Below are 17,113 nucleotides of genomic sequence, written 5' to 3' on the forward strand. Positions count from 1 at the left end.
TACATGAGCCTTAAAAATCAATAGATAACTTGATATCAACTTGCCAAAGAAACACATCTGTCTAAGGGAATGGTCTAGTCAAGCATTCACAAACAGCACTTGCCCATTACAGGGACAGCGAGGAGTTATTGCCACATCCCCAGTACTGACCTCACTTTCCACATGTCTGTGCCATTAAAGGAGTTCCTGGGAGGCCAGCATTTCAGACATGAAGCAGTATCCATCATTGTACAGTACCAGGACTTGAGATAATTTCTCATGCATGAAGGCATAAAACCAATTGACATTTACAAAATAATTCAAAATACTTCATCATGGCTCTGGCGTACTGAGGAAACTTTCTATGTTGTTAGTATTTGGGCAATAGTAAAATGCTGGGATAAGCGCTTAAGTGTGGCAGGGGGGTAAACAGAGAAATAAAGGGAGATTAAGAGCACGGCCCTTAACCCTATCTGTATCCTGATTGATCCTGTGCTCTGACCACAGCTTCCTAACTTTTGATATTAAAAAAATAATAATTTCACAGTGCTGTAAAGTTCATGTGACAAATAAATTTTATCTTAATAACTGTTTTAAGATTCAATTATTCAATTTGTTTGTTTGATCTTTTTCGATGATTTAGTAGCGAGTTTCAATGCGCATTTCTTTTCTTTTCTACCGATTTAAATAAAATAAACCTTTGCGGTATATCGCATTTTTGGACTTTTATTTTGATAAATAAACATAAGCGTGCTTCCTTCCGGTCGTAAAGTGTGTCAGTCTGTGTGCTGTTTTAGTCTGTATGCTGATTTATAAGCTCATTCTGACATGGCGTGTGTAGCCGCAGGCTCGCTAGTGGTGTCAGACTGGCACCGAAGCCCCGAAAGCCGGGAATTTTTCAGCAAGATACTGCACAAGAAAAAGCGGAGAAAATTCGGTACGTTGCCGTCGTGGTGTTTCCATGGATACCATCAAGACGGTTTGATTATTGGTCTGTATGTTTGTCACGTGATTAGCCGAGCTTCAGGCTCGTTGTATTTGTTTAGAATTAAGGGAGATGTAAAGCATCTCTATATAGATCAGAGACTCTTTATTGTTTCATCCTTTTTTATTTTATTTTAAAGTTTGTCTATCTATCTATCTGTTGGGGTGTTTGTCTGTACACTATCTGGCCAAAGGTTTATGGACACCTGATCATCACACCAATATGTACGTGTGGAACACCCCATTACAGATCAAGCCCCCTTTACTGTAGTAATAACCCCCACTCTTCTAGGGAGGTTTTTCACTAGATTTTGAAGTGTGGTGCTGAGGATTTGTGCACATTGAGCCACAGGAGTGTTACAGAGGTCAATCCTTTATGTTGGATGAAGCAGTGCCCGGTGCCCAGTCAGCATTACAATTCAGCCAAAAGGTGTTCAGTAGGGTTGAGGTGTTCAGTCAAGTTCAGTGCGGGTCACTTGACTTTTTCAGACATGTTTTCATGGTAGGAGCTTAAACATGTAGGAGCAAAGAAAAGCATTCTCTACAATTGTTGGTTTCAGTTCATGTGGAAGTGTAATGGACATGTGTCTAAAACCTTTTGGCTTTGTAGTCTGTTTATCTATCTATCCATCTATCTATCTTGTCTAATCTAATCACATTATTCACGCTTCAGATTCTCAAACTAAAGGATGCATTTGGTCTTCAAAGTATATCACCACATTCTAAATGAAACTACATACAGTAGCTAATGATTTATGTTTCACATCCTTCTATTCACTTACTCTATTCTCTATTCTCTTACTATACCGCTTTATCCTGTATACAGGGTTGTGGAAGGCCAGGAGCCTATCCGGGGAAACTCTGGACTGGGTTCCAATCCATTGCAGGGCACACACAAGCCATTTAGAAATATCAGTGAGCATAATCTGCATATCTTTGGATTGTGTGAGGAAACTGGAGTACACATAGGAAATCCACCAAGAACGGGGAGAATGTGTAAACTCCATGCACACGCTGGACCCACAGTCCTGTGTTGTTGCCTCACCGGTTGATTCTGTTACTATGTGTGCATAGTTCTTTTTCTGGGCTCTTAAATTTTCTCTCAAAAGCATGCTGGTTTGACTCCTCTAAATTGTGTGTGATTGCCTGCAATGGACTGTTCTCCAATCCAGGCTATAGTGCCACCTTTCTTTAATCTCACTTTCATCTGACCAAAGTCATGGGTAATCTTTTGGATATTAATTAAGCAATGTCATTAACTCAGTTGCCGTGTATGTGTTGACTTACAGCTAGTGATAAACTGGAGTTTATTACAATTGTAATAATTGTACTTGGTACTGTACTGTAATCATGGGAGGGAAGCCACATAAGCATGGGAAGAACATGCACAGAAACTCCAGCATCTAGCTCAGGATTGAACCCTGAAACTGTGTGACGGCAATGTTGCACAATATACCAGAATGCTGTCCGCTCACAATAACTGACAGTAAAATTCATATTTTATTTTAGGTCTGCTGGAAGCTCCTGCGATGCCTCCACATTTGAAAGCAGACATAGTTCGTTATAAAGTGTTCCTGTCAGGTAAAAGTGGAGTGGGGAAAACGACTCTAGCCGCTCGCCTTGCTGGTCTAGACATGCCCAACACACACTATGAGACCACAGGTATGTGACTTAAGTGCCAAATTGCACACATTTGTTTAAACCCCACAGTGTGAATACATTTGAAATATGAAAGAGCAACAGATGAGAAACTTTTATGCCTTATGCTAATTTAGGACACCATTATGGGAAGACAGTTTGGAGTTGCAACACTTTTGAATTATTATTATACATCTTTAATTTTGAAAATACAGTGAATTGTGAGTAACGCAGTTTGCGAGTGTTCCACAAGACGAGCAAAGATTTTAAAATAAATTTTGACTTGGAAAAACAAACAAGTTTTGGTTTACGAGTACCAAGTGTCATGTATCCTGCATGTGCTTCTTGTTTTGACGCCAAGCGCCACATGATCACAACTATGCCAAATGAGGTTTTTCTCTCTGTTGTGCTGTGGAATTGTGGGTAATCGGCTACGCGTGTACTGTTTACTACAACACTGTGACCATGTGTGCACGTAAAACATATTTTATTTTGTTTCTGTATGCGTGCGTGTAAAGCAAAAGCAAGTCTCATTAAAAAGGTTTTTCATTTTCTCTCTCTGTATCAGCCTGCTCTTTGTGTCTGTGTGCGCGCACGTCATTGAACACCATGCCACACACACACCTCTCCTTCTTTCGCCTTCAGACACACACTTTAGCTTCACACACATACACCATGCCTGCACGCACAAAAGGAAACACTTATCCCTCAGGATTTTTTTTTTTAAAGGTAAAGTGCAGATTAATTTGTTTTTACTTTGACTTTATATTTTGTGTTAATTATTTTATGTAATATGTTTTGGGGCGGTGGAACGAATAATTAGAATTTCCATTATTTCTTTCGGGAAAATTTTATTTTGATTTAAATGGATTCTGTTTTTCTGCAGTCAAAAGTCCCAGTTTAACTTGAATACTTCCGGAACGAATTATGCTCGTAATCCAAGGTTCCACTGTAACTTAATATCTGTGGTTGTGTAATGAAACTGTGTAATGAATTTTATAACCCATAAACCACGCCCTCTTTAGGCATGGAAACGTGCGTGGGGTTTTGGCCTGTGAAGCTCAGGGAGAGTGGCCGCGTGCTTTACTTCCACTTCCAGCTCTGGGACTGTGGCGAAAATGCCATGCGCAGATTTGACCACATGCTGCCGGTGACTATATCTTTTTAGTATATGATTTTTTTAATTTTCAAATTAATTCCTGATGCCTTTTTGCGACCCAACATTTACTTGATGGTTTTCCAACAGTCCTGTAAGGAACGTGTGGATGCCATTCTCTTCTTGTTCTCCTTTACTGACCGTGGATCTTTTGAGGATCTTTCCAATCAAATGTCTCGGATTACAGATCCATCAGACAGACTAGTCAGATTGGTGGTTGGGACCAAGTATCCTTGAATCCAAGCTGATATTAACACTTAAATTTTAGATTGGATTTTTTGACTGATTAAAGAATAAATGTAAACAATTAAATGAACAACCAGACCCCAGAATCTCAGACTTGTTGTTTTTGTTTTTTACAATCTTCATTTATACCTTAGCATGTTACTGTACAATGTGCTTAGGTTACACATATCAACCTTAACTGTATAGATTTGACTTGTTTATGCATACAGATGTGACAGACAGTGACATCACATGCTTTCAGGAGGTGTGGGGTGTGCCGGTGTTTCGGGTTGGAGGTGATGTGAGCGGAGGCTTTGGTGAAATTGCACCTCTTTTAAATGCCTTGGCAGAAAACCTGTGGCACCAGGACTGTATGCATGCCTTCACGTCAGTACCATCTTACCTAGGACACAGTGGCCCAGAAATTATTGTATAAGCTCATATTTGTAAAGCACATTGATTGTGTTCATGTTAAACACTGAATCTAGTATACACTTTGTAGGACTTCAACTCACAGACTTGTACTGTATTAAAAATATACCTCATTTATATATGCATTGCACTACTATTACATAAAAAAAACTGTGTTAAATGTAGTAGAATCATGTATTTATCTTCAGTAACCGTTTCATCCTGGTCACGCTCACAGTGGATCTGGAGTCTATCGCAGAAACCCTGGGCATGAGTCTGGATGTGACCGCAAATTATGACACATACACACATTCACACATAGGGGCAGTTTACTGTAGCCACTGTTACTTTTGGAATGTTTTAGGAGGTTGAAAAAAAAAAAAGGAAAGGGGCTCCTGTATGCAAACTCGCATGTAAACACAAACAGCAAGGAGTAAATAGGGATCACTGGAGCATGAACTTGCAGCACTACTTTCTGTATCAATGTGCCATCTTTTAATAATGTTATTTTCAATTTAATGACTGCTAGATCTTTTTAAGTGGGAGGTCAGAATGATGTCAAACCTTTATACTGAAAACTAAATACTGATTTTTGTAAAGCAATTTCAGTGTATAAAATAAAAATTATATACAAAAATTTTTGTCATTAAAATACAGTATTGAATTTCACTTTCATCTCAATACTTTTAGCCACTACTGCGTATAACTGTAAAGTGAAAAGTAAAGATGTGCGAATTTGCATAATGTTGATGGTGTGAGTTTTTTTTTTTACCTCAGGATTCATAAAAGTTTATTCCTGAGTAAGAATTCTGGGTTTTCTTAGTTTTTTTTTTTTTCTAAGTAATTTTGAGTCGATTTTAGTCGAATACAAGGTAGGCATGTGTAATAAAGATACAGTTCAACTTTTAGTCAAAAATAAAAGTTGACAGTGCTGTTACCAATATTATGAATTTATATCGTTAATTTATTAATAACACGCACAACAGATATTTACTATCATTAATGGTTCATAATCACTTATTACATAAGTGAAACTGTTATAAATAATAATGCATTAAATGTGTAAACTTTTATTAGATATGCTGATGCTATTTTTAAAAGGGATACTGATGCACCATTTATTTAATTAAGCATATAATCTAGATGATCTAAATCACATACAGAAAAAATGAAAAGTTCAGTTTGAGAAATATATTTGCATAAGTTGTGACCCCCTTACAAAAAGAAAACATTTAACTTTAGTGTGTGAAATAAACCTGATTAATCTCCAGATGTTTTAGAGACCAATACTACAAGTCCACACTCCTGGATTTGCTGTCTAAACTTTAGCTTTCTGTTTCCAAGCCCTAACCGTCAGTGTACCACTGTTACCCAAGGACGAGGTCACAGATATGGGGTCTGCATCTGCTGGAAACTGGCATTTGTGTGAAAACGTGTCCACGATTGTCCCGTCTGACTCCAACTAGTCCCCATCAACAAGTGATTTGGAAAAAATGAACACAACATGATAAATGGTACACAGGTCAGTAAATACATTCTGTATGGCACAAACCAGCTAGTCTTTTAAACACTGACCTTAAAAACTGCATACAAATGCAGATGCAGTACTATAGATATATTTACCTTCTCAGCAGAAACATGGATGAGATTATTTGAGGAGGTGACGATTACTTGCTCTGGTGAGAACCTACTTAGATCCGCTGTAAATGTGTACATGTCTCCTACAGCATCTACTGTCCCCTTTAAAACAAATAGATGAGCATATTTAAATTAATAAACTTTGATTTACAATGGGCATTCTAGCCAAACTGTAATTTGTGTTACATTTCTAGTTAATGTTTATCAATGTATTAAATTGGTTCTGTTATTCTGCAATCAAAAGTCCCAGTTTAACTTAAATGCCCCTTGTAGAATGGGCTAAGATGCCTATAACAGGCCATGCTGTTATAGGAACATAGTTAACAATAGGAAAGTTTGATGAACCCAAAGTTATTTATTTTTAAAACCGCATGTCCTAAGGTGTTATTTCACTTGCCATTTATATTTTGTAATTTACTAAATTCTAATTTATTATAATTACTAATGACAGACACATTGTGCCGTATTTATACATATTGTATTAATGTTCCACAAAACCACCAATCACAATAGAAAATTCAGTTGCAAATAAAAGACATTAATGGTTTTACTAGACTCAAGGCTGGATTAATTATTGAAATCAAAAGCAAAATCAATGAGACAGATCCAGTAACCTACAACTATTACTGTAAAATGAATGTTATTTAGTTTTTACTAATTACATAAGCAAAAAATTAAATATTTTTATTTAAACACGTTTATTATATGTGTAACTTACTGTATGTACTAAATGTATTTAGGCATAGTCTAAAAAATCTCCTTAACTTACCTTTGTGTCTTTGCTTGTCATGATGTTTATGGAAAGAATGAATAGACCAAAAAATTAAATAGACTAAAAATCAAAAAAGCTGTCCAGTTGCTTCACATTTTAGTTCTCCATTTTACTACCTGAGTTTGGTGGTGGGTTTATATAACTGAGATTCTTATGATGTCCATGCGTAGTATTTATCACACTGGAGAGAAATGAATATAAGTAACTAATAATATTTATCTGTTTCTTGTGTTTGTGTAGTCAGTTTAGGAATTATGTATAATGGCAAGCTATTCATAAAATTGCCATTATTGTAATTACCGAATTGATGTTGTGTGCCTAATTTCTAAATGCTTTAAGGACCGAAATACAGCAAGATTACAATTGTGCAACAGAGCATTATTATTATGTGACGTGAATGTTTTTGCACACATGACATTTATCACACCAGCTCTAATTAAGCATCACTTTGGGCTTGTCTTGTAAACAGAATGGAATGCTCAGTGTAGCAGAGTGATGTGAGTCATTTCTAAAGTGGAGTATGCTAGAGCTTTTATTCTGAAGATAACCTTTTTGGGTAGCAACCATTTTGTTATCTTGTCACTATGGTTGTTTATGAAATAACATAGGAGAAATGTTGTTAATAATAAACCACAAAAAGCATACAGTATTCAGCATGGTGATGGGGCTTGAACTCTGACTCTGAGTCTTAACCATTAAGCCAGCAATGCCCAAGTGGCTGCATTAAAATGTCACAGGTCAGGGGGAAAAAAAAAACATTTTCAGTTGATTATTTTTATTTAGCGACAAACTAAATAGCTTACTTTTTCAATGTGATGCTTTTATCAGTTATTAGTTGTCCATTGACAGTGTGGCTTGTAGATGTCTTGCATCTAAGCAAATTAGCCCAGAAAAACAATCATCACTCTTAAACATATTCTCAGAAATGAATTTTGTCATGTGAAAATAAATTTTATAATGCATCAAAAGTGCATCTTTTTGTATGATAAGATTTACAGTATATGCAGTCCACTTTGGCTCATTATATAATATTACTTTAATTAGCCAGTGTCAGATAGCTCATACTCTACATAACACAATTGTTAAATGTACTATAAAAATAAACATTTTGAAAATGAATGAAATTGAAGAGGTGGAACGGATGTCCAGCTGGCTGTATCTCTGCGACTCCAGCTCTAAAATTCACAGACTGTGCAAACTCAGTTACTAAATGCTACCCTGTTGTGCACTAGTAATACCCTGCAGCTGAATTAGGGGAAAAAAATGAAATGATCTCAAACATCTTTTTACAGGTGGGATGTAATAAACACATTAAGCCAGGCTGATTCATTTTCATATCTTGATATTTTTATATCAAACATGATATTGCAATGTGGCCTAATAAGGGTCATTTGGAAGCCACAATAACATTTTGAATTAAAAATAATAATAGTGGCCAGTTTATCAGGTACAGTTATCTAACCTGCCTCACAAAGCAACCTCTTTGAAGACATGGTTTGCCAAGTGTGGTACAGTATAAACTTCCTTTCGGTATGAACTGAAAGGCGGACAGAACCCCAGGCTTTCACACCCCAAAAGAGTGCCTGACCTCACTAATGCTCCACTCTTCTGGAAAGGCTTTGTGGAGTGGAGGATATGGACTCCATCTAGAACAGGATGTATAAAAAACATCCCAGTAAAAAACGCCTATGAGTAGAAAGCAATGTTAAGAATCTTGAATGGGGCAGCACTGATCAGGGAAGGAAGCATTTAATGTTATTTTTGTGGTAGACTGGACTGAAAAGTCGGGCTTAAAGGACAGGGAAGTTGAGGAATGGCGTTGAGGCAACCTGCAGAACTCCAACTAGATGCTGAGTGGTACTGAGAGGTAAGTGCATGTGGAAGTACTGGATAAAATAGACAGAGTTTAAACAAGTCAAGACAAGATCAGGGAAGTAAGTTTTAAAGAAGGTTGGTCAGCAAAAAATCGGCTTTAAGAAGCCGGGATGATGAGTGACAATGGTGTTGATGAGTGACAGTTGGTGATCATGTAAATAACTTGCAGGATTCCAACCGCCGTTAAACAAAAACAAAGAAGATGAAGACACGCCTGTAAAGGAACAATCTGTGCGAAAACACACAAACTTGTGGTAATAAACAATCAGAATGCCTGTTTTTATGTAGGTTTGGTTTATCATTTTATCCTGGACAGTGCCAGGTCTTCACCCTGAATGGGACACCAGTCAATCACAGGGCACAACACCCACACTTATTTACACCTGGGGCATTGTATTATAGCTGATCAACCAACTGGTATGTTTTTATGAGGGAAAGAAAACACACGCACAGAACAGTGAGTCTGTGCCACATACTCTAAATAAAGCAGCCTCGCGCAATTCTGATGTAACTATACCAAATGATTTGTCTGGGTGTTGTGTACTACTGGGAGAAGCAGCATGTGTGCATTCACACACCCTACAGTGCATACTAAAAAGATCCTCAGACGCGGTGTAGTACAGCAGTACACGCCTTCTTTTCCCACCTACCTCACGCGTAGGCAACTTCCGGTACCCAGTTCACACGCTTGTACGGCGGGCTTTCCCTTACATTATGAAATATATACGATAGGGCGCTTAATATTTTCAGAAAAAACTTTACGGTGCGATTGTTTTAAACAAATCGTTTAAAACAGACCCTGGTCTATTTGAGTTGGCAGAGAGCGGGGAGCCTGCGCCTTGCCAGGCATAAAGCAGCGCGGCAACATGAAGCTAACAGACAATGTGCTGCGGAGTTTCAGGGTCGCTAAGGTTTTCCGAGAGAATTCGGACAAAATCAACTGCTTTGACTTCAGTTCAAATGGCGAAACGGTGATATCGAGCAGCGACGACGACTCTATTGTCTTATACGACTGCCAGGAGGGGAAGTAAGTGAACAAGGGTTTGTTTTTAATTATAAACGGCGTTGAGGCCTGACAGTTTGAAAAGCCTCGGCCTCGAGTTCTGTTCTGTCCGCCCCGCTGGCTCATCACACAGCTTCCGTTATTAGGCGAGGTGCAGGGAGAAAATGGTACAAGAAGTTGTGCCAGGGTGAATTTGGCCAGGTATCGCTGCAAAAACACTGATGTCTGAGAGAGCATATTTCTTTTAGTATCATCGCCAGCCAAAATCCTAATAATCTGGGCTGTTAGCATATGGGGCTACAGTTAGCGCTTCTTCGGCGCCACTGCTTTACTGCAGCATCTGGGTTTAATTTTCAATTCATCCCGGCCATGAGTCTGTCTTAATGATCATGAATGCAACTGAATTCTGGATTTTCTTTTTCGATTTATTTATTTATTTATTTCAGATAAGATAAATTGCACCTTTTTTGCATCGATTTGTTTATTCGTATTAATGATATATTATTCATTAATTTTATGTCATTATGTATTTTAATATAAATTATATTAACAAATTTCTCATACAGGTTATTTTTTTATATACTGTGTATATGCACATATCCAGATACATATGTATATACATATTACCTCACAGTATGGTATAAAAGTTGATGACGCTGCCTACTGCAAATTTGTTGAGTAAAAAAAAAAAAATCATTAAATCAAATTTAATAGTCACATGCACAACTGTACACGATATGATAAGGGAATAATTGATGTGGAAAAATAAAATAGAGTTCCCTACAAAAAAAAAAAAATGCAGTGAGAATAAATCCATTGAGAAAAGTTGCAATTTAATGACCAAAAAAATCATTATTTCTGCCTGTGGTGCTTTCTTTTAAATTAGTTTACAAAACATGACTTTACAAAAAGTAAAGCCAGGGATACACGGGATAAAGAATATCAGCAACTTAACATTTGCATAACTGCATAATATCAGGATAATATACTTATAATACTTCAGGATTTTTTAAAACCTAGTCTTTGTTCTTGTAATTTACCTGTTTAGAGGTGCTTCTTAATGAAGCTAAAGCTATTAGTAAAACTAAATATTTACCTAATGTTGCTTTTACATGTGTCTTTTCCTGTAACACAGACCCAAGCGAACTCTCTACAGTAAGAAATATGGCGTGGATCTCATCAGATACACACACGCCGCCAATACGGTTGTCTACAGCTCCAACAAGATTGATGGTAAGCTCATTTCATTAACACCAAATGCATTCAAGTTGACTTTGAAGCATGTTTGATAATGGGGTATAATAATGTAACTTATAATAATGTGACCGAACCAGTTATACTTAAGATTTTTCTATGCTTCACAATTAACTTTGAGATGTATTAACATGGGAGTTTAAATATATAAGCCCAATGATTTCATATGTTAAAAATGAGAGAAAAATGTTTAGTTGCTAATTGTTAAATTGATTATTATTATGAGTAACAACAGGTGTTATTTGGTGTTGTGGAATTGCTAACCGTGATAAAGAGAAATGTGTCAATTTATGATGGTAAGGAAGCTGTATATCTCCGTCATCCATAAACGTTGATCTTATGTTTGGATTGGTTGTCTCCTCTCACAATGCTCGCTTTTCATGCAGGGAGGCCTGTCTGTGCCCGCTCTGGGTTGAGGTAGTTGTTTGTACAGTTTGAGGGTCTGTGATTCTGCCCTTTCAAGGAGCTAACTGTACAGACTACTGCCTTGCCCAGGGTGTTGCCCGCTCATCTCAGACTCTTGCCTGGACATCTGCACCAATTTAAATGTAGTAGTAGTTCCTCTGGATTGTTTTTGGATTTAATTTAATTACGTTCTACAAGTGGCGGTATTTCTTGGCTGCCAATTATAAGCAGTCATGATGTATGATTGTTGGAGCAGACTTTCACATGATTGACAGTTAGTTGGGAGTAAATTTTTTAGTTCTGACTGCTCTCACCTTATTATTGCAGATACAATACGGTACTTGTCTCTTCATGACAATAAGTACATTCGTTACTTTCCTGGGCACAATAAGAGGTAAGGAATTTTCACATGTTGCTTATGCAACATTGATTTTGAACTATCACTGTTTAATTTTTAAAAGTCATATTTGTTTTTCTCTTGTTGAGCTCATGGCTTTTGTCTTGAATGAACCAGGGTTGTTGCTCTGTCCATGTCCCCTGTTGATGACACATTCATCTCTGGCTCCTTGGATAAAACAATCCGGCTATGGGATCTTCGCTCTCCCAATTGTCAGGTAAGCCATAGGCTGGCTGTTTGCTATTGCTCTATAGATGGTTCATAATTTTGAAGCTTGATTTGAATCATCTTTTTTGTCACAGGGTCTAATGCATCTTCAGGGGAAGCCAGTGTGTTCATTTGATCCTGAGGGTCTGATATTTGCTGCAGGAGTTAATTCAGAGATGGTCAAACTCTATGACTTGCGCTCATTCGATAAGGTAAGAGACTGTTGTAAAAAAATTCACCTTCTGGGTGGGTTGATGTTTTTAATGCACAACTGATTTGCCAGTTTAAAATGTAATTAGTCACAGGGGTATCCATGTGCATGCTTTAGACCTGTGAAGAATGATCAAATCTGCTTTTGCATTTATTCAAATATAAACTTTTCCATTTAACCCTTATGAATGCTAGGAGCATCAGCTTCATGTTCAGATTTTTGGTTGCAGCTTTTAGCAACATGTGTACCAAACAGTTCTGTGCAGTTCTAGTGTGCTCTTGCTAGATAGTTTTATAGTCTTAATGTTTCTTTTAGGGCCCATTTGCTACATTTAAGCTGCAGTACGAGCGTTCATGTGAGTGGACCGGCCTGAAGTTCAGTAACGATGGTAAACTCATTTTGATCTCCAGCAATGGTGGAACACTCAGGCTGCTCGATGCTTTCAAAGGTGCTGTGCTACATTCATTTTCGGTAAGATTGTTGTGATTTACTGAAGGCAGCCTCTTCCAATGATAAATAATAAAATAAATAAAAAATAGTATTTTACAAATGTTTGTCTTCTTATGTTTAAGATAATTTTTTTGTAGCTTTATTATAATTCAAAGGTCATAGTTGCAAATGCATGTTATAAACCGGGATGTTTTTTTTACGGTCCGTTTAACATTTGACCAAAAAAAAAGATGCCGTGATTTAATGAAAGTGTAATCTACCACTTTTACAAATATGAGAAATTATTAAAAGCGACATTTTTATTATTATAAAGTCTTACAAGTAGTTTGTTAGTCTTTATTTAATGTGGAAAATGCAATGGGTGCGTGTGCACACTTTATTCATGACTGGATCAAAAATTAAAAAATTTTTGTCTGTGCCACTGCGTTTTTATTTACTATATTTATTATATGCAAAAATACATTTTATGTTCATGAAAAAGTTTGGGATTTATATTTTCAGGCAAAATATAAGTCATTTTAAGTCTTTTAGTCTTAATTTGTTCTAATTGTTCTGCTTTGCAGGGCTACAACAACAGTAAAGGTGTGGTTCTGGAAGCTTCCTTCACCCCAGACTCTCAGTTTGTCATGATTGGTGAGTTCAAACGAAAGTTAGTACTTACCCGTTTTGGAAAAATACATCCAATTTATGTTTTTTTTTTTTTATTTATTTTTTTTTTTTGTAGGTTCGGAGGATGGTAAAATCCATGTGTGGAATGCGGAGAGTGGAATGAAAGTAGCAGTGTTGGATGGGAAACACACAGGACCCGTCACCTGCCTACAGTTTAACCCCAAATTCATGACCTTTGCCAGCGCCTGTTCTAACATGGTGAGATGATGTTCTAGCGGTACTAGGTCACAACCTGAGATCATGGTCTTTTGACCTCTTCATTTTACACCTATGTTTCATCAGGAAATTTGAAACAAGTAGCTTAGAGAATGTGTTTGTCAAAGAAAAATTTCATGAACATCAAATTTAGTTGTTTACATTATTTTAAAGGGGTTGGCGTAACATTCTTTTTTTTTGTAGTAGTAGTAGTAGCAGAATTGCTGCTTCTTTTTATTAAGAGCTACAGGTTTCGTCCCAGGCTAAAACATCTATTGTTCCCATTTTGCAGTCTAATCATAAGTAGCATCTTTCAAAAATATCATTATTATTATTTCCTTCATAAATGTTTTATAATTTAGCCACATAAAGGGCACTGTCTTACTTATTATAATGATTACGAAACCTATAGTGAATATTACGTTTACTTCAGTATCAAAAATAAATATATGCCATTTTTTCTGCACTATTTGAGTTAGTGTGTACTTAACTTAAGTGTCATATTCTGATATTTGATGCAGCTTACATTTTTGTACCCAGCATTTAATTTTTTTTTACCTCAATTTATTTTATTATTAGAACCTTATACCTATAACCTTTAGTACCTTACATTACACCTAGCAAGATAGAACACTTAATATCTATTTATTTTCAGTTGTTGTTTGACTTGTTTTTGCTTTCCTACCTCCACAGGCATTCTGGTTACCAACAATAGATGACTGATGAAGAAGCTGTGCACTGAAGAATTTAAGTTTGACTGTTTTTGTGATCCAGCAGATGTCAGCATTTGCACTGCCTCTGGATCACTGGGACTGCTTTTTGTGGACTGTAAATAGGCTGACCCTGAGGCCATATTGTTGCTTTTTTCCATTTTATACCTCTATCATTAAATCATGTTCTTTTGTAAATTTGGTGTTATCAGTGCTGTGCATTCATTTAAGATGATTTTGTTTACCCTCAAACGGGTCTTGGGTAAGGGTTTTGGTTTGTGTCAGAAATAAGTGCGGTCAGGAGAACTGTTTTGTAAGACGTGTGCTCAATAAATATTTATGAACACTAATGGAAGAAACAATCTGAATGTTGGTTTTGGAAGGTATGTTCTAGACCAAAATGGCTAAAACTTAATTGGATAAAGAAGTGGCAAAAAGTATTATGATTATTTCTCTTTACTGAGCCATGGAAATAATAATTCTAATGTCATAATTCTAATAGTCTGGTGTGTCAATTGACCAGCAAGGTGTATTCCCAGATACTTAAAATACTCCTCCATCATTACAGGTGAATTAACAGTGGACCTACCCTGATTTCTAAACAAAGTTGATCACATATCAACCTGGGTAAATTCTGTGGTTTTGTCAAATCATTGCTTTAGGACTCAAAAATCATGTGCATCCTGGTGTTTAACTCGTGCTAAAGATTATAATCTCATTCTCCTTTCTTACTAAATCAATTTATAAAACCAGGAGTACACTGCCCAAAAATATTTATATTTATGCAAATGTAAATATGCAGACTTTCTACTGCAAATTCATCACCAGGTTTTAAACTTGTATACAATTTCTGCTGAAGTTGTAGATTGTAATATGGTGTTATTTTATTTGAGTGGCACACTGCTGTTTTCTCAGTGCTGGCTCATTTTTCATTATTCATGTTTTATGATTACAGGAAGTGGGGAAAATTGTCCAAAGTATGAATTTGTAATATGTGTCCAGACATTCAAAAAAAAAGGTTAAAGAAAGCAATATTATTAAATGCATTAAATTTATATTATTTTTTTGTTGTTGTTGTGCTTAGCAATTCTGCTCGTTTGGTACTGTATGTTGTCCTTGCAGGCCTTCTAGTTCATCTTTTGATTGTGCAGAGAAGCAGAACAATTGAGTTAAAACTGCCTTTGTTTCACTAAATCTCACAGATGTAAGGCCTTTATTTAAAGTGTTTGCACTATTCATATATTTTACTGCAGCTGGGAGTGGTCATCACAGTACTGTGCTTGAAGTCTTCTGTAAATGTCAATCAGTTTTATGACTTCATTCACAAAGAATTTCACCACAAAACCCGGTTTGACTTGAGCACACCTCGTAGAAGTAGAGATGTCCAACACCGGTGTTATGCGCTAAAATTCCCCCCTGCCACGGATTGCCCCCCTACATAATCTCTATCAAATATTATATTAGGACATACATTCAAAGGTTTATTATTATCAAATATATTATTACTATTATAATTAACCCTAGGCACGTGATAGCCGTCGAGACGATTAATACAAATCCCCCAAAATGATTATTTTATGGCACATTTATTTTGCAGGGGTTTGTCAGTGTACAAATAAATTATTTATCACAAATTACACTAAATAAATATTGTTTGTGGTAAAAAAAATTATAGGAAACGATTTTTATTATAAACTAAGCAATATAAAAATATACATGTTGTATATGAAAAAAATATAATTTATGTATTTTCCCCCTGTACAACATTTTTTTATATTGCTTATTTTATAATTAAATTCGTTTGTTATAATTTGTAAACCACAAACCTATGAATTTATGTTCTAATATATTATTTGGAAAAGTTTATTGGGGGGGGCAATCCGTGGCAGGGGGGCATTTTAGAGCATAACACCTGTCTCCGGAATGCAACACAACTTAACTCGGATAAACTCTGCGTCCCAGGTGTTGTACGAATGTTAATTACACTAACTCTTGGACGCAGCATGGGGTATGGTTCACAGTACTGAAGAGAACGGTCACCTGCCAACATCCACATTCAAAAGCAGTCTTGTTGTTTTTTGCACCTAAGCTGAGTTACAAAGCTACCTAGCTTTTTACACAAGGCTGAATCTCAAATCTCTTTTTAAGCTTTAATCTCTTCTTCGTGTGTTGAACAAGTAATTGTACACCTTAGCACACTAGCTTTACATTTAATGCTATTTGAAATTTAAACCCGGAACATAGAAATTAAGACATTCTACATTAGAATATCAGTCAAAATATAAAGAGAAACTGTAACCTCTCGCAGCCGGAGGCCTAGAGAAAGCTGATTTAACCGAGCTCTCCCCCTCAGAGGGGAGGGATGAGAGCTACTTAGTGCTCCCACATTAACCACGGCTCTACAGCCAAGCAGGGCCGTCTGTGAGCTCACGCAAGCGGAAGGAGCGGATAACGCTGTCGTCTGAGTACGTTATGCCCCACCCCCAACGGTGTGTGAGCCAGCATTTCGAAAAGATGTAGTCGGCTGGCGTCACGTGATAGTCTTTGGCCCGCTCGACTGTGGTAGTAGTAGACTTAATGTGGGAGCCCCCTAGTGACGGGGAGGAATTGGACACGACTAAAGTAGGGAGAAAAACTAATATATATATTATATATAAAGAGAAATTTATATATTAAATTTATACAGTATATAAAGAGAAACTTCGGAGAAACCCTCCATGTTTTATTCTCCTCACCTTTTGGCACCATAGTATCAGTAAGAATTTAAATTTCAATTAAATTCTGTAAATTACACTAACTATTAGTCATCACCAGAAGGATGTGTGTTTTTAGGGAAAATAATAGGTTAAATAAACAAACAAATCATAATCGGTTGATCTTAAATGGTATTTGTGGAACTGTTATATAAAAGCACATTTCAACAAAGCAAAATCA

General features: G+C 36.6%; 3 protein-coding genes across 3 annotated transcripts; 2 read left to right on the forward strand and 1 right to left on the reverse strand.

The window, feature by feature from the left end:
* The first annotated feature begins 752 nt into the window (after window positions 1-752).
* Window positions 753-4,574, forward strand: cplane2 (ciliogenesis and planar polarity effector 2). Its single transcript, XM_053497855.1, has 5 exons — window positions 753-916; window positions 2,473-2,625; window positions 3,627-3,751; window positions 3,848-3,984; window positions 4,190-4,574. Exons 1-5 carry the CDS (start codon window positions 808-810, stop codon window positions 4,416-4,418), a joined length of 753 nt encoding a protein of 250 aa, XP_053353830.1. The 5' UTR covers window positions 753-807; the 3' UTR covers window positions 4,419-4,574.
* On the reverse strand, window positions 4,295-6,895 carry LOC128526232 (heat shock protein beta-7-like). Its single transcript, XM_053497857.1, has 4 exons — window positions 6,801-6,895; window positions 6,017-6,133; window positions 5,765-5,855; window positions 4,295-4,385 (listed from the first exon to the last, which is right to left on the reverse strand). The coding sequence occupies exons 1-4, from the start codon at window positions 6,819-6,821 to the stop codon at window positions 4,366-4,368; spliced, it is 249 nt and encodes an 82-aa protein (XP_053353832.1). The 5' UTR covers window positions 6,822-6,895; the 3' UTR covers window positions 4,295-4,365.
* Window positions 6,896-9,320: 2,425 nt separating this feature from the next.
* On the forward strand, window positions 9,321-15,234 carry wdr82 (WD repeat domain 82). Its single transcript, XM_053499137.1, has 9 exons — window positions 9,321-9,705; window positions 10,817-10,914; window positions 11,668-11,734; window positions 11,855-11,954; window positions 12,040-12,156; window positions 12,471-12,626; window positions 13,169-13,238; window positions 13,330-13,472; window positions 14,163-15,234. The coding sequence occupies exons 1-9, from the start codon at window positions 9,545-9,547 to the stop codon at window positions 14,190-14,192; spliced, it is 942 nt and encodes a 313-aa protein (XP_053355112.1). The 5' UTR covers window positions 9,321-9,544; the 3' UTR covers window positions 14,193-15,234.
* Window positions 15,235-17,113: the final 1,879 nt, after the last annotated feature.

Source organism: Clarias gariepinus, chromosome 6, assembly GCF_024256425.1.
Source record: "Clarias gariepinus isolate MV-2021 ecotype Netherlands chromosome 6, CGAR_prim_01v2, whole genome shotgun sequence".
NCBI lineage: Eukaryota > Metazoa > Chordata > Actinopteri > Siluriformes > Clariidae > Clarias > Clarias gariepinus.